The sequence below is a fragment of the Uranotaenia lowii genome, chromosome 2 (assembly GCF_029784155.1).
Source record: "Uranotaenia lowii strain MFRU-FL chromosome 2, ASM2978415v1, whole genome shotgun sequence".
Classification (NCBI taxonomy): domain Eukaryota; kingdom Metazoa; phylum Arthropoda; class Insecta; order Diptera; family Culicidae; genus Uranotaenia; species Uranotaenia lowii.
In genome coordinates, this window is record NC_073692.1 from 134,049,523 (window position 1) to 134,074,168 (window position 24,646).

Here is a 24,646-nt window from a genome sequence, read left to right on the forward strand (position 1 = left end):
GATGTTTTCCATGCCTCGCAGGAATAAAATCACAACAACGAACAACAGAACGAAGCTGACCGTACACGAATGCACACGAGCGATCGTTGCCCGACGGACCGAGTTAACATTCCTCGCACCCTTCTCTCGGTCGTTTCCCGTTCCCTTGTATCTATCACTTTTAGCCACGCCCCCATGCGTTGTCCGATTGATGTGTTCGGCTGCCGAACGAAAACGATTTTTTCAGAACTGTACGTTCGTTTCGCTGATGTTTCCCCCGATTGATGTTTACTCCTGCCGAGTTTACCCGAAGCTTCCTTCCTGATGCTTTCCGAATTGAACTATCGATAGCATCATTGCAGTTTGAGTTTAACGAAATAAAATCGTTCTGCAAAGAAGGGCAAAGTGCGAGTATGAAGACTTGCGATTTGAACATCTCTGATTAAAATCAGAAAGTAAGGAAATAAGAGTGTTCAAAGTTAGAAAGCTGTAAAAATCAAAAGGTTAAACATTCAAAAAGTCCAAAAATTAAAAAAAAAAGTTTAAAATCCAACAGTAAACAAAAAAGAAGGTTTAAGAGAAAGAATATTGAAAAGTCAGAAGGTTAGAAATTAAAAAGAAAGGAATTTAGGAAATAAAAAACAGAAAGTTGACTAGTCAGAAAGTAAATATCTTGAAAGACTGAATATCAGAAAGTAAGAAAGCCACACCCAAAGAAGAGATTGAAAAATTTCAATCCCGATTGGAGCTAACTAGATACCGAAAATTAGCTAAAATATGTTTTGCGCCAAAGATGGCATGATTGCTTTCCCGTCACCTGGCATAAAGTCTCGAGTTCTCGGATAAAACGATGCACTATATACAAACATTCTAGCGAAACAAAAAAAAACATTTTATGGGATTTCCATCCTATTTTATCTTGTAATGGGATAGGGAGGGACATGATAAGGTTTTTATTTAATTTTCTTCAGTCTTACGCAATGCGGTTCCTTGGAAGGTTAATGCCCGCGGTCTCAAATCGAATCATCGCCGCTGGCGTTCACATCTTATGCCAATGACGTTGAAATGTTGAGAAGTACTGATTGGAGTAAAGGCTATAAAATCTTAAAATTCGAGTTTCAAAAAGACACAAAGTAAAAAAAAATTGCAGTGAAGGAGTCGGAAAATTTGAAAGTCGGAAAAATGAAGCTTTGAAAGTGAAACAAAAAATATTAAAAAAAAAATTCAAACAGACATACAGACTGTTGTAAAATTAGAAAGACGAAAAGCAAAAATAAGATAGCAAATCACAATATAAGAAGGTAGAAGAGTCAAAAAGTTCAAAGCATAGAAGATCCGAAATTTTTTAAGCCAAAAAATATGACAAAAAATAAGCAAAATAAATATGAGAAAAAAATTGAGCCAGAATTGCGGAAATTGAAAGTTTGGTAGTAAGTCAGAAAGTGGAAAGTTAAATAAATAAATTTGTTGAAGTTAAAAAATTTGAAAAATAAAAGTCGGACAGTCAGAAATTCGAAAAAAACATTAAGTCAGAGAACTCAAATGTAAAAAACATCACAGTTAGAAATTAACCAAAAACGGACAGCCCAAGTAAATTCTTATAAAATAAAACAAAGGGGGTCGAAAATAGTGAAAATGAAAATAAATTTAGCCCAGGGTAAATGTTCGGATACGTCTCAGCTAAGTCCACAAAGCATAGCAGGATTTAATTTTTTCATCAAATGTTTGCTGTTTTATTACTATCAATATATATACTTTTAATTATTTTCAAATGTTTTTCATCTTTTTTATCAATAATCTCTGTACAAGTAATTTTAATTTTATATCATTTATATATTCATATAGTTTTATATATAATATATTCAGTATGTAGTTGAATTTTTCCTCATTTTATTAAATTGTTACCAGTAAAAACTAAACCTAATAAAAAAAGAAGAAAAATTTAAAAAAAAATCTATTTCCACTTGCTGCAGTTCTTACACTTTAGCGTATGTGTTTGTTTGTTATTTTTTTTTTGTTTTTTTCTCTTCTTCTTTTTTTTTGCTTCATCATGTTTACTACTACACTGCGTTCGTCGTTAGGTTCGTCATCGTTTGTTTTTTTTTTTTGCTGTTTTCTGAATTTTCCCTTCTCTTTTTGTATGTGTGAGGACATGTATTGTGTGTTCTATTATGTTTGGGTGTATAAGAACAGAAAAAAATGCCATCGGGAAAGAAACTTATACTTTCCACCACCGGCCTTTTTCCGCATCGCCACAGGATTGCAAAAAATCCTGCGACATTTTCCTTTTGTTTACCTCAAACTAAAAAAAAATAGTTATGAACGGCAGGGAGGGAGCAGTGAAATAAAACGAATTATTTCAAATCAATTTTGCCTTTGAGACGAACTAATCAAAGTTTGTTTGTCACTAGTTTTTGAGTTTGTTTTTGTTTCAGTGTGACAGCGGATGTTAAATTTGTGTCTTGGTAGGGGTTTATAGATGCTTTTCATAAGATGCTCCCATTGTTTGTTTTTGTTTTGTGTGTGTGTTTGTGTGAATGTTGATTGTATTTTTTTCTGCTGTCAGAAATTATACACAAATACTTCTACTCAGCAATGGGAAAATAATTCATAATATTCATGAATGCATTTATGTTTTGTTAGCAATCTTTTTGTTTTTTCTTTTTAATATTTATATAATGATTCGCCTTTTTACATAGAAAAAGTCGAAATCGCTGGTTTAAATGGTTTGTGGTTTTTTTTTTCTTCTTTCGGGGAGCTGACTCCCCGCGGGGAAACCCGAAAAGACAGGTTTTTCTTCTATCCCCATTTATTATTTGACAATCGACAGAGTGTGACAAATATAAATCGCTAATAATATGGATGAACTTTAATTGTTTGACGGTTGCAGACAGTTTAGGGGGTGTTGTTTTGATATCGTTTTATTTTTAAGGGGAGCTATTATTTCTTTAAAAACTTTTGCACACTTTTTAGTAAACTTTCTCGATTGAAACTCGAAAAAATCAAAAAGGGAAAAGTACAGCCATGTTTTTTTTGTTTTGTGAAATTGATATTTTTGAAAAAGAAAATTATTGAGAAAAAGTCGTAGGAAAAGCAAAACAATTTAAAACAATCGTTGCACTCAAGAAGAAACTCAAACTAGAAAGCATCGAAACTGAGGGTACGAACGGGAAAAAGGTTTAATCTCTAGGAATAACATCGTTTATTTGTTTTGGTTTTGTGTCATTCAAGGTGGGTGCGAAACACTATTATTACACTACAAGGAACAAAGAGGACACTTTTCTACGGGCTGTTTCGGTCAAAATCTACAGAATTTTTCAGTTTTCTTTCTTTAAGAGGGGTTATGTTATTTAACTGTGAATATTTTTGCTTTGCTTATTCGTCTCACATATGTACAATACAAATGGTGGAGTATTCGCTCACACACTGTACGAGATATTGGGTGCTGAATCATGTTTTTTTTTCTTATGAGAAGGAGAGGAATTGGTGCAACTTTTTTTTTCTGTGAATTTGATTGAACAGTTGGATTTTGATAACAATTTACATTCGTGTTATCGAATGCTAGAAGTTGACCAGGAAGAAGGGCGTCAGGAGTAATAATAATGATTTTTTTTGCCACTTTTTGTCACTGGTCCATTCGCTTGGGAGCGAAGTAAACACTCGTTTTTATTAAACTATTTTTGGTTAAAAAATATTGCTATTTGAGAATCATAAATAGTTCATCAAAAACGAGCGTGTAGATCCGCGTGACGAAGGCTGCTAAAATTAGGATCATCGTTTGCTGCCTAATTCCCATGTTACGATCCTCAAAGCGGATCGGTTTGTCCCTGAAAGTCTGCCTCTAGCAAATGATTCCACTTGGAGTCGCGACCGTGAGCGTTGACGACCAGGCAGCCGCCAAATGACAACTGAGCTAGCCGTGCGCTAGATTAGTACGCGTACATGTTTGATAACCACCATCTGCTGAAATTGGGTTGAATCCGAATAAAATGGTTGATTTCTACGAACGGTGAATTTTTGAATTTTGTTTTTTTTTTATCAGTTACTCCGTTTGGTAAGATGGTGGCAGAAACGGTCAACTTCATTTGCATATACGTGAAAGTGCATCTGTAGGTGTATGAGTGACTGTATGTGGGCGGTTTGTTGAATGATTGTTAATGTACCCTTTTCTTGTGTTGATGTTTTATTTTATCTTGCTGCTGCCTCGAGTTTGGTGAATGAACGTTTTGTTACAGATTTGTGTTTGCCTTCTTCACTTTTGCGGCTCTCGCTTTGCAGAAAAGTGTTATCGACATCTCAATTGTACTTCAATTGAATTTTTGTTTTCTCAGTTTCGTTCACGGTCGAGATAGTGGTGTATTAGGAATAGAGTAGTACTTCACATCTAAACAATAGGCTATTGGGGGTATTAAATTTTCATTTTTACGATTGTTTCTTCTTTTTTTATCTCCCTCTCTTTTGTTAGTGTGTAGGTTACACTCGCAAATCGTTTTACATTTTTTTGTTTTGCATATTTTGTAACAAAGACCAGAGATGAATCCTCTCTAATGCTGCTGGCAAGCGACTACGATTGAATTGTATGGAATCTTTTGTTTTTCAGTTCGGTTTAATCGGTGCGTATGCATAATTATTTTTTCATTGTTAGCTTTTTTTAACGTGTTTTAAGTGTTTCCTCTCCCGACTAATGCGCCATCGACTCACTCGCTCGTTCAAAGCGATATGCGGTAAAGTAACTAGTAGACGATACCGATACTTTTTGCTTGTTGATGGTTATGAGTTTCATGATGGTTGCAAAAAAATGGACGCCCTCGGTTCACCATCAAAAGTTTTATTGGTGCCGAATGGACGAGCGAGTGAGTCATCTACTGTCTTGAACACATACTTTCGCATATATCGATGACGTTAATGACTGACTGCTGGCTGTTTGATGTTCCAAGTGGCGAATCAAGTACGGTAGTTTTTTTCTCAGTGTAGCACATTAGCAATCAAGCGAGCAAACACCAATCAATATGGCGTCGAATCTTTTGATTTTTTTTTTTGTTTCTGGTGGCTATCACTCCTTCCTACGTTACGATTATCGTTTAGGTTGTTTTTTCAAAAACAAGTTTTTGCTCTGCCTCTGTTGCCATGAAAAGTCATTTGCATTTCTCAATTACCGTTTCAGTTAAGCAATTTTGGTTCCAATCGAAATTAGGAAAATAAATTAGAAATCATAACGAAACAATCTACATGAGCCCCTTATCCGCACGAAATTTACATTATACATATACACAGAGTTTTTCTCTAGATTATTTTCCTCTTCTCCTCAGGTGTTCATTTACCGTTTGCTTGGTTCTCTTTTATATAGTTTTGTTTGTTTTTGTATCTTGCATTTTTATACACAGAAATAATTTCAGGTCGATCTCACCTGCTTTCTCTTTAGTACTTTTATTAAATAATAAAAACTATAGATTCTATAAATTTACATTACGTATATAAATGCTTCAACAACTTTTTTTGATAACTATTTTTTCTGGTGCGTTTTTCTTATAAAATTTTTTTCTCTCTTTTTGTACAATTTTTCAGTTCATTTTTTATTTTTCACTTTGCTTTTTTTATTACAAAAAAATACTGCAATTTTCTTTATGTTATTGTTTCCATTGTCATAGTTTTTTTTTTGTTACTTCTTCAACGTATTTGTTATCCTCAAAATCACTCACCTACGACTGGTTTCCGACCCCAAAATCCCAACTCAATCCCGAAACGCGCTCCAAACCCAAGTCTCAAACACACACGCACATGCCACCAGTAGTTTAGCGAATAGTTACTGGCCGTTAAAAACTAGTAAACGATTTAAGCGCGGGGTCTTTTTGTAAAAAAAAAATAGTACATCCTATTACATATAGCCTATTATTTTAAGGTGCCAAATTTCAAAACCTAGGGTAGCACTCATCCTCCTTCCAACAACACCCCTGCCCGATTGGAACCCCTTTTGAAATCGAAATTCCAGCGAAAACGTGGACACACTCAACTCGGGGCAAACCGGCCAGGGCTCGACGAAGGATTTCTTCTCCAACAAAAAAACGAACACTCACCGTGAGCACACACTCTCATGATTTGGGGAGAAATTCAACGGTAGGAAAGTTTTCGGGAGAGCTCTCCCGGAATTGAGTTGAAATATTTTTCCTCGGAAACGTTTACTCTCTTTTTGATGGTATTGTTTTCCGAAATTTAACATTTCGCGTCAGTAGGTAGATTTTTTTTTGTTTTATTTTACATTTCTATACACATATATAACATTTTTGTCGAACGTTAGAATATTTACACATGGTTGGTTGGTTGTTCGTGGGTTGTTTTTTCTTCTGCGTTCTTCACTAAACTTCATCTCCATTTTGCATTTCCCTCTCTCTCTCTTTCTCTTAAAAGCTACTCGTGATTTTTACCACATTTCTGTTAATGTTTGAATTTGTGTTTAAGCTGTTCCACACACACACATTTTAGCATTAACTCATGTTTAACATTTCGGTAATTTGTTGTGTTGCTTAATAAAATAAGTGTTTTCTCTTTTTCATCGAAAAAACCAATGCAGTGATTACTCTTTTTTGCGATTTGTGTCGCTCTCGTTCTCGCTCGGTCAGTAGTTTTTTTTCTTCAACTATCTGTTTTTGTTTTTGTTATAAATATTCGTCTGCTTTCTTTCTGGTTTGTTATTTCATTCTCTTACTAAATCACAGTTTGAATAGTTTCTCTTAATTAGTATTCAGTTTGTCAGTTTTTTTTTTTGTTATTTTTAGCTTTCGTGTATTTCATATGTTTCATAATTTGGATGAGAATCATTATTTCCGTTTGTTTTTTCAAAGGTTTTGTTTTGTGTTCTCACTTTATTCCGTTAAAATAGTAATAAAATTTGTACATTCAGAGTTTGCATTCTTTTCGTATTGTTTATTCTATCGCTAACGACATGAGAATTAAATGTGCCTTTGTTTTTTTTTTGTTTGTTTGTTTTTTCCTTTGTTTGTGTTTGCTGCACGGAAGTATCTGAAAAACTATCTAAAAAACTTACATATCGAGCAAAAACAAAAGCTGCTCACGAGCCTATCCTTATGCTGTCTTTATTGGCATTGCATTTTTTTTTATTAATTTTATTTTGTAAAAGAGTATTCCTAATCCAAAACGCGTTATCATAAGATGTCCTCTCCTAGGGTTGTACTTCACTCGATCTTTCAGAAAGATTCCAATGCTCTATGATACATATTCGAACATTTTCTCTCATTCTCTTTCTCTCTTATCGCGGAAAACAATTTTCATGAGGAAACGTGTGGAAGTGTTGCCAGAAAACCGGATTCTAAGTCACGCAACTTCTACTGAACTTTTTCTACCGAAGCGATGATTGTAAAAACATGAAAAGATTGTTTACTTTTTTTTGGTAGTATCTGAGTTGTTCATAAGATGAATTGAATGACTAATTTTAAAACTTTGCATGGCGACCGTGACAAAAAAAATCTGAATGTTTTGATTTCAAAACCAAAATGATCCGAAAGTTCACCGTAAGGTTTCAACTTCGAGAGATCGATTCGGTCACAGGTATCATTAAAATGGTCGCCCTCGTTTCATGCCCGGGGATTGTAGGCACTCCCTTTCGCCAGCTACTACCACGAACGATGGGTTGTCTCACCCGATGTTGTGTTGTAAACCAGCAGCGTAGCAAAAAAAAACAAGTCTCCAAGAAGAGCAGAAACCAGTTCTGGTTGGGAAAAAACAACAAAACAACTCACAAGCGAGGCAACGATCGCCCACAGCCCTCGATGCTGATGATGGAGGGCTCGTTTCGAATGGAAAAAAAGCAGAAAAAAAAGTTGACCGAAAAAGTTGTCGAACCTGTTTTGGCTCAACCCGCGAGGGGTTTCCTCATCCTTTTCCAGCTTGGTCAGGCCAATGAGCAGATGCTGGTTTCTAGCAGTCGCAAATGCGGGCACCAAAACAACACAAAAACCTTACCCGTGTAGTGTATCACGAGTTTTCTCCCAGGGGGCTCTTATCTTTCCCATGTTCAACGAGATCGACAGACCCAAATGGTTTGAAATGTTTCGGGCAAACATTCGTGACATCTCCAGAAAACGCTCATGTCTCTAAAACCTTCCAGGGAATGATCGAATTTAGGATGAAATTAGAAATTTTAGAAAAAAGACCTCAACGAGCTTTGAGAAGTCCAATTTTTTAAATTGAAATCGGAAGAAAAATATTGTAAAACAGGACATATAAAGTTGGCCACTGATCCAAATTTTAACTCTCTGTCCGAGTGTCAGAATTTGCATCAGTAACCATCTCTAAATGACTTCTGTCAGAATATTTTTCTTCTGATTTCAAACGTTTGTAAAACATTCATTAGTTTGATGTTTTTTTTTGTTTTTTTTTTTCAAAATGAATAAAACTGTGCTTACCTTAAAACGATTACACAAGCTGATGACAATATAATTTTATTTATTTTTTATAAATTGAAATCGGAAGAAAATAACAGGACATATAGAGTTGGTCACTGATTCAAATTTCAACTCTCTGCCCGAGTGTCAAAATTTGGATCAGTAACCATCTCTAAATGGCTTCTGTTAGAATTTTTTTTTTCAGATTTTAAATTTTTGTAAAAATTTCATCATTTTGAGGAATTTTTTTTTGTTTTAATTTCAAAATTCAAAAAAAAATTGTGGTTAGCTTAAAACGATTGCTCGTCGCTTTTCGCACCACAAACTTCCAAGGAACCATCGTTTCGTAATCGAATTCAATGGAATCGGTAGGTACCAACTTCCATAATGCGTGATCGAGCTCGATCGAGCTTCTTTGCGCGCAATAATAAAAAAATAAGCGGAAACCCGGATAAGTAAGTAACTAGTTGCGTGACTTAAACCTTCCCAACATTTGTTCTGTTTTCTGTTCGGTTGTTGCGCTGTTGTCTGTTTTCCTCCTCCGACTCGATTTCTGTGTAATCAAATCAGTACCTCTTGGCTTATATATGATGGTGTCTATATAAAAACGAGTTACTAGTAGTAATTTGTACGTTTTATCATGTTAAAGTCTTATGATTTTTCGCCTACCGTTCGTTTGCAACCTATTCATCTGGGTGCTTTGCCAATCGAATCTAAATCTTGTTTTTTCCATTGTTTTACTTTTGTTTTTTTTTTTTTTTGGTTTTACGAATTAGATCACGTTTATGGTAATTTTTTGATTACTTTTAGCTTCAGCATTCACAGTTGGCAGATTTTTTTTCTTTTGTTTCAAATCTTGATTCTCGCTGCCCAAACGGTTGGGGTTTTTTTCAGCATCACATCCGTGTAAATATTTATTCCAAAATCTTACACTACCACCTATATTCACTCACGCGTCCTGATTCTGCTGCTTCAAGTAGAAATACATCCTAGAGTAGTGCGGTTCGAGGTAAAAAATATCTAAAACAATATTTTCCACCCCTCAACTATCATCAGTCATGTTTTTGTTTGCTTTGCTCTAACGCTATCCATCACTCGAAAAGCCTTTTCACACTGCCATGGAAAGGCCTTTCGCCGAAGCTCGGTTTTGGATTGTGAATAGACTTTTTATTTTTTCGATTTGTTTTTTTCAACTCAATGCAGTTCGAATTTGCACGAGGTTTCTCAACAAAAAAGAGCAAGTATCACTACAGTTTTTGATCCTTTTTGGGGGCACCACTGGGTTGACTTTTCGGTGCCTGAAATTGATCTACTAAGCCGGAAATGGACTGTTGGATTTGCTTTTACCCCCGATCCCTTTCCCGAACTGAGAGGGGAAACAGGTGTCACTTTTCAAAAGGTTATTGGAAGTATTGTCGTTAAAAATTATCACAGAACTGAATTTTAAGTATAAATCTAAATTGACTAGTCCTTTCACGAACATAGGCCGTCGGATTTACTGGTAAGCCTATGTATTTTTTTTACAATCATAGCACAAAATTTTAACGGTTTTCTCTTAGAAATATTAATAGTTTAAATTGCAATTTTTCAATGAGTAAATTGAAACAAGCTCGACGTAGAAGTCGGCTATGGTAAGTTGGAACAAATTTCTTCAACAATCCCAACTTCAAGTGGGGAAAAAGCAGTACAGTGACACCGATTTCGTCCGTCTCACGCGAGACAGCGCTACACGTTAAATTGCAACGTGACGAATCGGTGATTAAATCTAGGTAAAAAGCGAGCCCTTTCGCTTGACGTGATTGACACTGATCCGCACGTCGAACATGAAACGTAAACGAGCTCAGCGCGACCATTAAAGGGAATATTATGCTTTGAACGTTAGCTTCGGCAGCTTCAAGAAAATAGGAGAAAGACGCTGAAAAAAGAAAAATCTATAGCAAATTTTCGCCAACACACTAGAGAGTAAATCGTTTTTAGCGTGCAGGAGAATGAAGGGGGGAGGAACGTCACAATTCATTTATCTCCTCCGCCGACAGCGAACCGAGAAATCACGACTACGAGACGAAACCGTCACGATTAACTCCGATTTCCATTCGCCAAGTTGAGAAAACTACGACGCGACACGAGTAAAAGAAAAACCAGCCAGGCAGGGGTAAAAGCAAATGATCCGTGATCCATGTCGACTTTGGTTCGGTTGTTTGTTTACTGCATTACACTTCAATAATTCACGATGCTTTGGTTTTTTGTTCTTGTGGATCTTATTTTTAAAATGATAACTAGTAAAATATCAATGAATGTGATAGTATTTTTTTATAAATATGTTAAGGTTGTTTCTCTTAATTCTCTCTCGCTTTTTTTCTCTTTCGATGATATATAAAAAGGTAGCTCTAGTACACATTCGCATTTTGTTTGTTTAACGATCACAATCAGGTTTACATCCTTTCGGCGAACCAAAAAAATAGCGGATAATGATGCTTTCTAAGGGGAGTCCCCGGGGTCTCTTCTTAGTCCAGGTGTTTTTTGTGTGTTAGATATTATTTTTCTTAGAGTGTTCTCAGGTTCTCTTGTTGTTTTTTTTTATCATCTAATGGATAATAACCTCTCTATGCGTAAATGCTTCACTGCCTAACGATGTATTGTTTAATGTTGGTGGTGGTTAAAGGAATCTTGATTTGATGACTTAAAATTAAGCAATGAAGTTGTTTGAAGTTTTGTTCGACACTCTTTCTGTTTTGAAATTTGTCGTTTCAGATTTCTTCCGGTTTCATGGTTATTTTGCTCGCATTTGTGTGTTTCCAAATGTATAAAAATATATATTATCACATTCAATTGTATTCATTAAGCGTTCTTGTGGGTCATCATTTTGTTCTATCTCTACTAATCAGTTATTTTATTAATCACAACAAATTTGCCTTCTTCTAGCTCATCCCTTAAGCGCTCTGCCTCTCGCATTTTTGCGTTCTTCTCAATGACTCTTTTCCTATCGTGAAAGGGTAATGTAAACGAAATAACTAAACTTTCTCAGACTTTTCAGGGTTTATTGTTGCCATCGTAGTAAATTTCCATTTTTTTTTCTCACTTTTATACATAGGTGGTGGTTGGCGTTGTTAAATCAACTCGATTGACTTTTGTTTATGATACAAATAGTATATAGATGTATACGTGGGTTTTTTGTTTGTTTGTTATTTAAAACGAGATCTCTTCCCTCCTTCCCAACTCTTCTTCTCTCCTAATGCTGCTTTACGCATGGATTGCAAAAAACGACCTTAAATTAATAAGTATGACTTTAAAATATCACGATTTCGATATACCGCTTTCTGCTTCCTTCTCTCTCGATCTTCGCTTACTGCTCTCCTAATAATTAACGCCTGCGCTTTCTCTCTCTCTCTCTTCAAATAGCAGCTAAATCACTTTCACGCATAGCCCAGGTACCGGAAAATAATCAATCTCCCGCGCCTTATGATTTACCTCTAAAAAATTTGTATCATTTCGTAACCCTATGAACTACCATCTCGTATGTTTTGTTGTTGCACCCTTTTTGAAAAAGTTCACTTACAGTGTCAGTTCGTCCGGTTAACTCTCTCTTTTTCTTCCCTAATTAGGTGTGGTTGTTTGTCGTCGGAAAAAACGTCCTTTTTTTCATTAAAAACGTATTCATAACTACTACGGAAAATATATTGGCGGTTGCCAGTTGCGATTTAAAGTGCAATTATCTGGGTGTTTTGTTGTTGTGTTGTTAAATCACAGATTAAAGCTTGCCGGCGGCGGCAAGTTTCGTATGGTTTCGATCGGAAAGGGACCGAACGTCCCTTGCCAAAGCAAAAATGTAGATCGTGACGATTGGTTGTAACTTTTTTTTTACATTAGTGGAAAAATTATCTGTTAAAATCCTAACAGGATTAAAACTTTGATAAGTTTTTTTTCTAATTGTAAATAGATTGTTGAATTAAAATCCTTACAAACTGAGTGTCGTTCAATGCCCCTTAAGCAGGAATTAGAAATTTCAAATAAAATCGTCCTAATGACACGTTTTACTTTTACAATTTATGGAGTAGCATTTGAAGAAAAAAAACTAGAACTGACTTTCATTCCAAAGGAAGTTATAAAAGAGGCAGCCATAAAAATGAACGGTGATAAAATTTTGAAAGGTAAAACACCTTGTCAGGTGAACAACATTCAGATGCTAGATTTGCTTCCCCATTTTAAATGTTATCATTTTAATGGCCGAATGACGACTTCCTGAACCGAAAGAAAGAGCCCATTTTTTGTCGGTTCCGAGAAAACCTCATAAAATCCGTGTACCCCGAAAAAGGTGAGTCAGTTTGAATCATTTTAATTTTGATTGCGTGATTAGAAATTTACAAAATTTGACTAAAAGTTGCTGAGAGTGTATTTTTTACACTCCAAAAAATGTAAATAAATGTTAAAAAAAAGGAATATAAATTTTGAAATTAATTAAAAATTTTAAAAAAATGTTTAGAGGCTTATTTTTGTTGCGCTTTTAAATTTGAATTAACTTAGATTTTACTCTGGAAAAATGTCAACAATTTAGATGAAAAATCCAAACGTTCATCTTTCAAAAAAAAAATTGTAAGAGACTACTCAGTTGTTGATTTTTTTGGCAAAGCTCGTCACGATCACAGATCACAGTTTGAATCCTAGTTTGTTAGTTTGATTTGTTCCATAGAGTTTTGTGCATCTCTAGCAAATCTATGACTGTTTAAAAACGAAAAAAAAACTTAATCAAAAAAAAAGTTAACCCGTCGAACCGGGTACGAATCTCGGTGGAAGAGAATCAAGCTTTACGGAACGTTTGACATTTCGTTGATAGCGTTTGAAATGGAAGTTTGAAGAATTTCTTTTTACTAAGGGAAGAATTTAATTAAGAAAATCTTATCGAAGATTAAAATCTGCTTTAATTGGATCGAGGGAAATTTTGAAGGAAATATTATATTACTTGATTTTTATGATTTGTTAAAAAACTAGTACCAAATTCAAAATTAGTTTGGTTCGTTAAAAATGTTTACGGTCGCCAAATACTCTCCAATCCAAATTTTTCAAGGCGAAATTGAGTTTGATTCAGCTACAAATTTAACGGTCGCCAAACATTTTTTTTTTAAATAAAACTTAATTTTTGATCGTCAAAATTTTTCACGGTCGCCAAACAGATTCCAATCGAAATATTTTTTTTTGTTAAAAACTAGTATCAAATTTAAAATTTGTTTGATTCGGAAAATTTTTTTACGGTCGCCAAATACTTTCCAATCCAAATTTTTCGAGGCGAAATTGATTTAGACTCAGTTACAAATTTAACGGTCGCCAAACATATATTTTGTAATCTAAATATTTTATAATCAAAATTAATTTTTGATCGTCAAAATTTTTCACGGTCGCCAAACAGTTTCCAATCGAAATATTTTCAAAGTGAAAATGATTGAGATCGTCGAAATTTCTCACGGTCGCCAAGCATTTTCCAACCGAAATATTTTCGAAGCTGAATCGTATTTGATTAGAGGAAATTTTTCACGGTCGCCAAATAATTTGAAATCATTTATTTAAAAAAATTTAGACAAACGTTCCGAAAGGTTGTTTAAAAAATCTCCGCTCCGGATTCGCACCGCCACACGAGGTTCCGAAAATTTTTCCGATAAATGGGCGAGCCGGCTAAGGGCTGATGTTGATGTTCTGTCGTCTTTTGGGATGGTGGGGGTGTTGAAGCACCTCGTCGAAATGACTCGTGTTGGTATTGATTCTTCTCGATCGAGGGTCCACCCGCAAAATGGTTGATGATTGATTCAAATTTGTTCGTTCGTTCTCTTATGTTTGTTGTTGTATGTATCTATATGTGTGAGTTTCTTTGTTTGTTTGTGTCAGTTTGTTATTACCATCTCGTAAAAATGTCAATATGTATGTACAAAAACGTAAAACAAAAGGTTAAAATTCGTTCCCTTCTTTCCGTGTTATTTTGGGTACTTTTTTTTTTCTATGTATAACTCACGCCCACCTCATCCAGTATGGGCTAGGGTGGGCTAAATAGTTTGTTTTTCACTATGCTTAAAATGGCAGTCGTTAGTAAATTAACGAATTTCTATAATCTGGTATCTCTCCGGTTGTTTTTCGTACCTTTCGCCTTCTTTTTTCCACTGTTCTCAGTTTTGTTTGTTTGTTTTGTTTTGAAAACATTTACATACCTAATATAAACTTATCAAAAACCTAAAGCCTACAGGGTGTTACAATTTGATCAACTAAACAAAGGTCGCTATTCTTTCGCGCCACGGTCGTCGTACTCTGTTTTTTTTTTTGCTCTCGAAAAGACACGCATCCACTCATTGAGCCGGGTTAAAACTCATCACAATCTCTCACGCACAACACCAATCGGTCTCGAAAACACGCGCGCTCGGGCACAAAGTCTGGAATTTATGATATATATTTTGCAATGATAAATGTACACTTTAGACACGCCTTGGAAAAGATAGTGCCAATCGAAATCACACCTTTCGAAAAAGGGGCGCAGCAATTTTGAATTTTGTTCATCAATTTTTATTCTAATCTTTCAAAGAAGCAGCCAAATTTTAAGTAGTTTTTTTTTGCGTTATCTAATGACTATGATGGATCAGTTGAAATTGTCTATCTTTTCCCGAGCCCGCTAGGAGGAAGATTTGCTATTTACAAAGAGAGTGGTACAAAAGTAAACCTAAGTTTATTTAACGTATCGTTTCTACGTAGAGTAGCGTAAAAACGTAAAAATAAAGAAAGTCATCACAGGTTCTAGAATATTATACAAGTTGGTGTAATTTGTTTGTTTTGAAGCAGCGCGAGACGACGAACGAGAACGAGCGCCTGGCATGAATCGATGGCAGCAGCAAAAAAGTCGGGAAACGCTAAGTAAAGTAAAACACAGGGCGAACGATCGCTGACTTTGAGCTGACTTTGGGCTGGGATTTGATTACGACGCCGTTTCTCGGTTTTAGCTTTCTGGCTGGCTACATACTTGGAAACCTCTCCCCGGTAAGGCGATTATCCATCCACATCGCAGGTTTCTCCAGTTCTATTGCGCATCGGGAAGGTTCCCGAAAAAGCCATTTTTGTTTTTTTTTTTTTTTTTGAGATGATGTACGTTTTTCAGAATTCAAGATGGCGCTTTTGACGGTTGTTTTTCTTCCAACTTTCAGACATGAAGAGCCTTCTCTCTAATCTGTTGAAGGGTTTGATAGTGATCTTACTACGCAGTCACGCGAACGTTCTGTTACGTATGGATGGGCGACTTTGTGTTTGTGTTCTCTCAGCGTCATTATCGGTCGAACTCAACGTTTCTCACGCTCGGTTTCATCGAGGCTCAAATTCGTAGTCGATTGACGTCACGTAGCCCTACACATTTGTACGACTACAAGCGGAAATCTGCTCTAACTTATCAATCGACTCATTTCAATGTACATCCCCACTAATTTAATTATCAATAACAAAAATTAGAAGTCGATTACCAAATTATTTTTTTAAATATTTTTCCGACAGCTTGGAAACAATCCGTCTGCTGATGGCTGCTGACGACATCGCGCGAAAGCAAACTTCGCGAACGAACAAACAGACAAACAAACAACGTGGTGCTCAGAGCGTTGTAACAACAGATAGCGCAGACCTTTTTGAGACAGCAACGAAAACATACTGATAACATTCGCACAACACTCAACGTTGCTGTTTGTGAAAGCAACAAGCAGAAAACAACGAGTAAATTTCCACTGGGAGTTGACGCGAAACAATCGACGAGACCCATCTAAAGTGGGTTCTCGATCGAATAAAATTGTTCGCTCCATTAGTGGAAACGCCTCGATTTTTTTTTCTTTCATTTACTGAATGATAACAAAATGCAAATTTCATCCAATCTTTAATGCGTTTAAACGCATCACCCGAGAAAAAAAAAACAGCAGAAAAAGTTGACGACGGTGATGATGATGGCAGCTGCAAAATTCGCCATTTTCATTTTCATTTTTTTGTTGCTGACTGTCTGCAACAGTTGAAACTCTCTTTTGGGCAATCGAAAACCGTGGAAAAAGCGATAGCAATTTATGATTTTTTTTTCTTGTTTCATTTCGCAAAATTGTGCGTGCCACGCTTTTCCACCTTAAAAGAGAACCAACAAAAAAATGGTTGGAAACGTAGGTAATTTGAAAGTCTAATTCTCTTGTTTTCGAAAGAGTCGCCGTCTCTCAAGGATGAGACAAATATGGTCTCATGGTCGAATTGGAAGCTGGCTGGCTGGTTAAACGTCAAGTTTTCGGGGAGTAGCAGCAGCTGTTACAGTAGCTGGATCAATTTGGGAAAACATCATTTAGTCAGCCAACTCCTGTCACGAATTTAAATTTGTTTAATTTGATACTACGCAGTTTTTCACGGTCGCCAAATAATGTTTATATTAATTTACAATTCTCAACAATTTTTAATATCGTTTTTTATCCGAATTCAGGCAGTTCGACAAAAAAATTCACGGTCGCCATACAAATTTCAATGAAAGAGATTGGCTTAAACTTAATTTTTGTTCATTTTTTATGACTTGACGAACGTTTTTCACGGTCGCCATATACCTACTTTTCAATAAACAAAAATTTTGAACAACTTTTTGGTTTGCTTCGTCGAAATTTTTCACGGTCGCCTAATAAATTTCAATGTAAATAATTACAACCGTTATGCTATTGCTTAACGAAATTTTTCAATTCGACGAAGGTGTGTGACGATCGCCATACATGTTTCAAAAAAAATTTAAAATTAATCTTTTTTCACTAAATTTTTCACGGTCGCCATATAATTTTGAATATTTTTTTTTTTAATTTTAAATTGATATTCATTTTGTTTACCAAAGTTTCTCATCATTATTTCACAGATATATTTTCAAAATTTGACGAATGTTTATCACGGTCGCCAAATAATTATCGAAAAAAAATTGTTTTGATAAAATTTAACATGACTGCCTTTAAAATTAATTTGGTTTGTCGAAATTTTTACGGTCGCCAAATATATTTCAATGAAAAAATCCCTTTTTTTTTTGTTCGGCGAAATTTCTCACGGTCGCCAAATATTTTTCCAAATTTTATTTTATTCGAATTGAATTTGGTTCGTCGAAAGTTTTGTCCGTCTCCAAACATTTTTCAATCGAAAGTTTTTCGAATCGAAATTTTCACGGTCGCCATATATTTTGAACCAAGAAATTGGAAAAAATCTTTCAGAAAGCTTCCCAAAGAGCCTAAATTTAGTAACGGTGAGTTAAAAACCCTAGAAAGTCATCGGAACATAAGTTGGTACGGAAAACCAGTACCAAAATTCGTCCGCACTGTGGTCTGTGGTTATCAACGATCGCACAGTCAGTTTCTGGCTTCCGCTCCAAATAAGGCGTCACAACAACTTTTCACAATCACCGCCACCGCCGACGACCGAGCTCGACCAGCAGCAGGAGAAATCGATAATTCAACGAGCCTAGCCAGGTAGGTTTTGGTACCTAGTTTCGGTGTCGGCGAGCGCTTTTCCCAGTGTAATCAGTGAAAAGCGGTGCACGATTTCCGTAGATTTCCTTGTTAATTAAAGCAAACAGCTACAGTCCGACTACAGCTGCACTGCAGTTGGTGAAAGATTAGTGTTGCCTTTCGTAGGGACAAACCAGTTTTTGCAAGCGGCCGACTTCCAACCAATATGGCTATCGCGGTGCGGAGCTGCGGTGAGCTCATTGTCTGCTGGGGTACCACCGACATGTTCCGACATGTTTCCTAACATTTTTCCTACAGCCCAGAGCGAGCGAAGGTAGAGCTGGGGCACCCCCAATTTGAGAGCACCAACCAACGAACGAACGACGGCTGTGAAGTGAAAAGTTTGCCAATCTGCTTGTTGGTTAGAGATTCGCTACCAAGCTCTCCATTTCGCTAAAAAAAAGTTAGATTGCTAGCTACCGCACATCGAGCTGAACTGAGCTGTCGGTTAGCAACTAGGAAATCACGCTCGCGTAGCTCTGTATCATTCAAATTAATCACTACCTCTTCCCTGTTTCACTACTAGCGTTTCTCGTTTCGACGCTGCCGCCATGATGCTTTGATGATGCCAAGCCGTCGACCAAGTCGTCGCCGTCGTCGTCGTAACTATTCGCTTTTGCTTTCAACAAAGTGAGATCGTCGTACAGTTGGATTTTTTTTATAGTTTTAGCTTGTTTTCGCGCATACACCTCATCTAATACACATCTGCCTCGATGTGGTGCTGCTGCTGCGTTTGCCGCAAACGCGGAAGAAATATGATTTCTCCAACGTGTGCGCGCAACCGCTGCTGGATCAATTAAGAGCTATATATTTTTTTAAAAATTGACACAATATAGATGACTTTGTACCGTTTCGCCATTCATAACCTCAATCGTCACAACGCAAAAAACACGCAATCGCTCAGTCCCATCGATACGCTCTCAAGCACACTCGATTACACTGTCGCCAAAAACATCTCAAAAACTGCTCATCAGTTAGCCCACTTTCTAACACACTCACACAAACAAAGTTGTCGCGACAAAAGCTATTGGTTTCATTCAAGCACACACACATACACGGAAAAATAATTTCGGGAAGTTGAACCTAATCCTTACTCTTCTTCCTCAGTTGTTGGTTGTTGTTGATTGGTTTCTGTACTAGTAAAAGGGGAGATTATCAACGATTCTTGATGTGTTGTTTTCCTTAAAATTCGAAACGAACACGGAAAAAAAAACTATCGAGTATACATATAATGTATATTGTTTGTTCCACGCCGCACGTTAGGTTCCTAGCTTTCTTGGTTCTTCTTCTTCTTCTTTGCGTTCGGTTTTTCCTAAACTGTGCAAGTCTATACACAAATGTATAGTTTTTCTTTTGGACGGTGGGTCTTTGTGTTTTGTTTATATGATTCCTAACTGCCTCAATCCGATCGATTGAAGTTGGTTTTCTATTTACTGAATTTCGACTAAACGGGATGTTTTGTCTTCGTTAAGTTTTTGTTTTTCTCGGGAAAAGGGCAGTCCCTCGGTAGAGAATGGTTCTGAAAAGCAAAGCCTGCTGAGAGATATGAATGTTCCGCAACCATTTTTTTCATCTGACGTTTTTCGATGCAGGGGGCTGTCTGGTGTTCTTTTGTTTTTTTTTTAAGTTTTCGGCAAATGACTCATGCTCGCGAATCGTTTATCATCTAACCGTGAGCCAGATGACGAGGCTTACAGAGCATGGTAGCAGCCGATTCGTGAAGTTGTCTACTGAACATAGGAAACGCTAACCAGTCATTATTTGCAACGTTGCCGTTTTGCTGTTTTTCGTTGGTTCGTCTGGCTTATACAACAACCCACTTGGCTACTGACTGACGGTTACCAACTTCGGTGTGTTGCAAATTTCGCTTTACGACGACGACCCCGAACGCTGCTGTTGTTGGTGTATTGTGCGTCACGGGGTTCAGTTTCTACGCAAATGTTGGATGGAAAAACAATCGTAAAAACCGACCGTACGCTGAATGTAGGCGGATTAGAGTAGCCATTAGACCATTTTTCATGTCTGTTGACTGCTTGAGTAACTATTGAAACACCTACACAAATGCGTACGCGGTCACGTAGGCACCAACCGTAGTAGGCAAGCAAAGCTGGTCTACGAAACAACCGAATCGAGAAAAACCCGTTTCGGTAGACACCAGCCAGCTTAAGGATGAAGAAACAATAAGGGGGTAGAAAAAAACCAATGAAGCAAAACTACCAGCAAGAAAACACCGAACATCGAAAGAAGACGACGAACAAAAACAAATGTTCGGTTGGATTTTATTCTGCTCACGTACAGACAGCGTACATCGGTTCAAGATGGACGTAAACACCAATGCACGAGCAGCTGCTCACTCGTACTGAATGCAGACACACAGCACGACTACACGACACCATCAACGAGACCTCACCAACACCAGCGCGAAACGAAGAAAACTAGTTTCTTTTTTGTTACGCTGCTGCTGATGGATTGATGGTCGTCCGTCTCCCGAGCGTGTCTGCCTTCGTACTCTTGGTTGTTCATAGCTGCTGCTTGATTGTGCTGGCTGCCAATATTTTCGATAGTTTCGTTGATCATTATCGTCGTTGACCCCGCTCTCCACACTACCACACATCTAGTAGCAGCACTACGTGTGTCCTCTTTTTTTTATTGCCAGACTAGCCACCCAGGTTTCGAAACACACATCTCTCTACTCCATCGGAAGGTTGCTTTCTATCCCACTTTTCCTGCTTTTACTGCTCTGCCCTACACCGAGTGTTCGCGATTGACCTTTTCCTTGCTGCTGCGTGTCCCTATTCAACCTATGTACGAGCCTTTCGCCGTGACGAAAGCTGCTGCAGTTGCTGCAGCAGTAGTTCTTCATCGTCGTTCGGCCCTTTCTTTGCATCTGTGCATCCTTTGTTAACGACGATTTTGTTTTCCAGTGTCGTTCGCCAAAGGCAAAAGGAGCAGGAGACAGAAAAAACTCTAAAAATAGGAACAACAGGTGATCCAAGGTTCTTCTTTGCGAATGTTACCATTCATTGGAAAAGGGAAACGTTTTCTCCGAATTTTGGAAAGGAAAAGTAGGCTTTTTTTGTTGAAAAGTAGTAATAAAGGGAAAACTTTGCACTGTCGAATATCGGCTAAATTTTAAGATAGAAAGAATTTAGTTCATTTGTTCTGTCTCCCCCTCCCCTTTTTTCGCGAGTTTTTCAATCTGCGATCATTTAAAGAATGCTTCCGCGCTGTTTTCGTTCCACGCGAATTCTATGCAAATTATTAGACTTCTAGACTGCTACAGCTCTCGATATCATAGTTAATCGGACAAGCTCAATGCCACCAAAAAAACACCACTCACCATATTTTAGATGTTTTCTCTTTTCATCTCACTTGTTGTATTGTTTTCTTACTATTTGGCAACCAGGGGGGAATTTACCCTAACGCTATCTATGACTTGTCCACGCGCTTTTGGCTCACAGAAACAACAAAGGAGGCATTTTTTTTCTAATCACCTACAGCACTGACGAAATGTCTTCCTTGAACGCACTCTTAAACACACACGTCAAATGCTACACGGTTCTGATGTTTGCCTCCTCATTAGCTCCGATCGACCTCGATTGACAATTGTTTTTTAACAATATAATACCATAATGATGTGACGATGACGATAATGATGCGTGTTCCTGCTTAAAAAAAGGGTTTTGTTTTTAGTCTAGCACTCGATTCTCTAACTTCTTCGGGAAACATCTTTCTTCCCTTCGTTCGTTCGTCCGTTCGTTTTTTCCAATCGAATGACGTCGTCCCTCCCGCACAAAACAATAACTTGCAGAGCTGTTTAAAGCTATAATTCTATCATAATTATAAAGATATAGATTCCTGTTTCAGTTTTCCATTTTTTCGTTTTGCCATTGTTCATTTTCATGTGATTCGTATGCATTGGTTTATCCGTTGTGGTTGTCCAAATATATGTTTAGGTTTTTTCTTGTTTTTACCTTTTTCTTATAATTTAAGTGTGTGGTTTTGAAGGTTGAAAAATTTAGCAACACTCTCTCGTCTTTTGCTTCGACTCGATTGCTCTATACTTGCTAGCTAGCTCTCATTTGCATGCAAAATGTGGGAGATGTTACAAATGTTAAAATGCGTCCCTTTCGAGCCTTACACTTACTAGATAAACGGATGGGTTTGGGTTCAGTTGGTCTGAACCTGGATACATTCAGGAGCTGTCCTTACTGCGTCATTTCTCTCGTTCTCTCGCGCGTTCATCCACCCTCGCCGCTCGTGACGTCGTCCGTCGACGTACTTCGATTATGATGATGGGTCCTCTCGAAGTGTTGCTGCCGTTTTTTTTCTTCTTCTTTTACTTTGTTGAATAGATGAATTGTTGAAAACGTTCGTGGCAACCCGCGCTCCCCTCACTAGTACTAATGCGATCTGCTAACGACTTGGGAAACCTTACCTCAGCAGATGGTACAATGGTTTGATATGAATAATTTTTGGTGGTTAATTTAACCATTTTTTAAGGACTGTTTTGCTTTTTAGGAAAGAAACGGGGAGCACGGAAAGCCGAACGGGAACGACTGGTTTCAGTAGTTTAACACTGAGTACGCACTTTGTTGTTGACAAACTGGTTGTCCCAGGGGAAGTATTGCTGCTGCTGGTGCAGAGATGGCGAGTAATAGTTGTTATGTTGGTTGTTATGTTGATATCTAGTGTTGTTGAAGTTGTTATAACCGTTAAACGGTGGACTAAGTGGTGGACTAGTCTGTCCACTAGACGACGAGCTAATGCTGTTGTTCTGACGCTTAGCGTGATGATGATTATTATGATGATTGTTGTACTTGTTGTGCTTACTCTGCGTCACAAGTGGATTAGATGGATTGGTATCCACGTAATCTACCATACCACTATTACCGCTATCGGACGAATTGGACAGATCCAGTCGGCCAACTCGTTCCATAATGAATTCATCACAGCTACTGCTACCCGTCGAATCGAGATCCGACGATGGACTGGCACGGCTTTTGTGCTGATCGTACAGCACACAGATGGTACCGTTTTCGCCAATACGGTACGACACCTCCTCCGGATCGATCCAGATCGTCAACTCCATTGGGAGCATCTTCCGCAGGATCACCGCATTCAATCCCACCGCAACACCCGCCTTCTCGATGATTGGATCCATCTTGCCGTTGATTCGCAAACACCGGAATCCCGAACCCTTGGTCGGAACATCAGGGTACCAGTGACGTTGAAAGTGACGGGTTAGAATCTGCTCCAACGATCCCTTGAAATGCTGCAGCTGGCTCTCGGATAGTTGATTTGCTTTTTTTACCCTCAGCAAATTCATTAAAAAATCCGCAGCCGAATGGACTTCTATTCTCATTTTCCTAGGGTTCGGTTTGTACGAACGATCACTAAACCTCGCAGTGTGCAATACGCGATTTCGAGACTTTTCAACATCAAACTGTGAACGACTTGGTTCACCAAATAAGCGACACTCGCTTCTACCAAATATTTTCAATTTTCACTTTTGATGATGACGATATATGTACCCTTCAACGCAACGACCGCGTACGAAGAAATCACAATGCGCACTTAAATGGTTCAAGTTTTCACTACTTTTAAGGACTGCCGTGTAGTGTTGACTCGAACGTTTGCACCGATAATCGTTGAACAGATTTTCGTTCCAAATTTGCACTTTCCACGTCAAACCGCAAGCAAAAAAATTGCTATTCGATTCACTTTGTCTCGGGTTTCAAAGATGGTGGACTCTTGAACTGGTTTTTTTCTTCCTCTAACTGCGTTTCGAAATGAGCTCTTACACACGCGAACGGATACGGCACAGCTTGAAAACTTAACTTAGGACCTTATATTACTTCCAAATCACAACGGGTTCGCGTTTTCAACGACGTAGAATCACAAATCAATGCAAAAATTGATGCCTATTTCAAGCACAGAATATCAAATTTCAACTTTTCCAAGATGGCTGGTCTGGTTCACACACTTGTCCTTCTCTTTTACACTCGCAGATGGAATTGGTTACAAAACTCAAAGTCTCTCACTCGCTCAATTATACTTGCAATCACCCGGTACGCTCGCTTTCAATAGCTCATCACTTCGCAGAGGTTCAACTCCGAATGAAACTGTACGGCTTGGCCAGCAGCTCCCTAGCCTCGGTGATAATTTTTCAGAAGTAGCTACGTGCAGCGGTGTAGCTGTATGCGTGTCATGGCAATCTTCTTCTTGGTTTGATTGTGTGTCCGACCGAAACGAGGGGCTCGAACCAGAGATGCCAATATGCCTGATTTTTCAGGGATTGCCTGATTTTTCGAGGCTCTGCCTGACAACCTGAAAAGCCATTGAATTTCCCTGATTTTTCAAAAAATGCCTGATTTTGCCTGATTTTTGCGAATGTGGTGAAAAATGGGTAGTAAGGAACTAAATTAGGTACCATTGCTGAAGTTAAAAAGCGAAAATGTGGCTGAATGAAACCAATCGAAAGATTCCCATTAATTCATATCTTAAAAAGGGAATGAAAAGGAATCTTTCGGCTTTGATTCAGTAGAATGATGCAACCAAGTAGGCCCACAACACATTAAAAATGTAGAGTGATGACCAAAAAAAAAAAAAAAGGTCATCACTTTTAGAGGAATTTCCGTTACTTATGTAGCCGGATTTTGCCTGATTTTTATTTCACCAGTTCCCTGATTTTTGAAAATATATGTTGGCAACCCTGGCTCGAACCTTCACGCTCGCACTACTACGACTACCAGC

At 37.6% G+C, this 24,646-nt stretch overlaps 1 protein-coding gene across 1 annotated transcript; it reads right to left on the reverse strand.

The window, feature by feature from the left end:
• Window positions 1–1,982: 1,982 nt before the first annotated feature.
• Window positions 1,983–23,994, reverse strand: LOC129749126 (protein BTG1-like). The gene has a single exon (XM_055744012.1). It carries the CDS (start codon window positions 23,253–23,255, stop codon window positions 22,464–22,466), a length of 792 nt encoding a protein of 263 aa, XP_055599987.1. The 5' UTR covers window positions 23,256–23,994; the 3' UTR covers window positions 1,983–22,463.
• Between the last annotated feature and the right edge of the window lie 652 nt (window positions 23,995–24,646).

Bases quoted from the DNA above. Each gene is read 5' to 3' on its own strand.
- LOC129749126 (XM_055744012.1), bottom strand. From the start codon at position 23,255: ATGAGAATAGAAGTCCATTCGGCTGCGGATTTTTTAATGAATTTGCTG.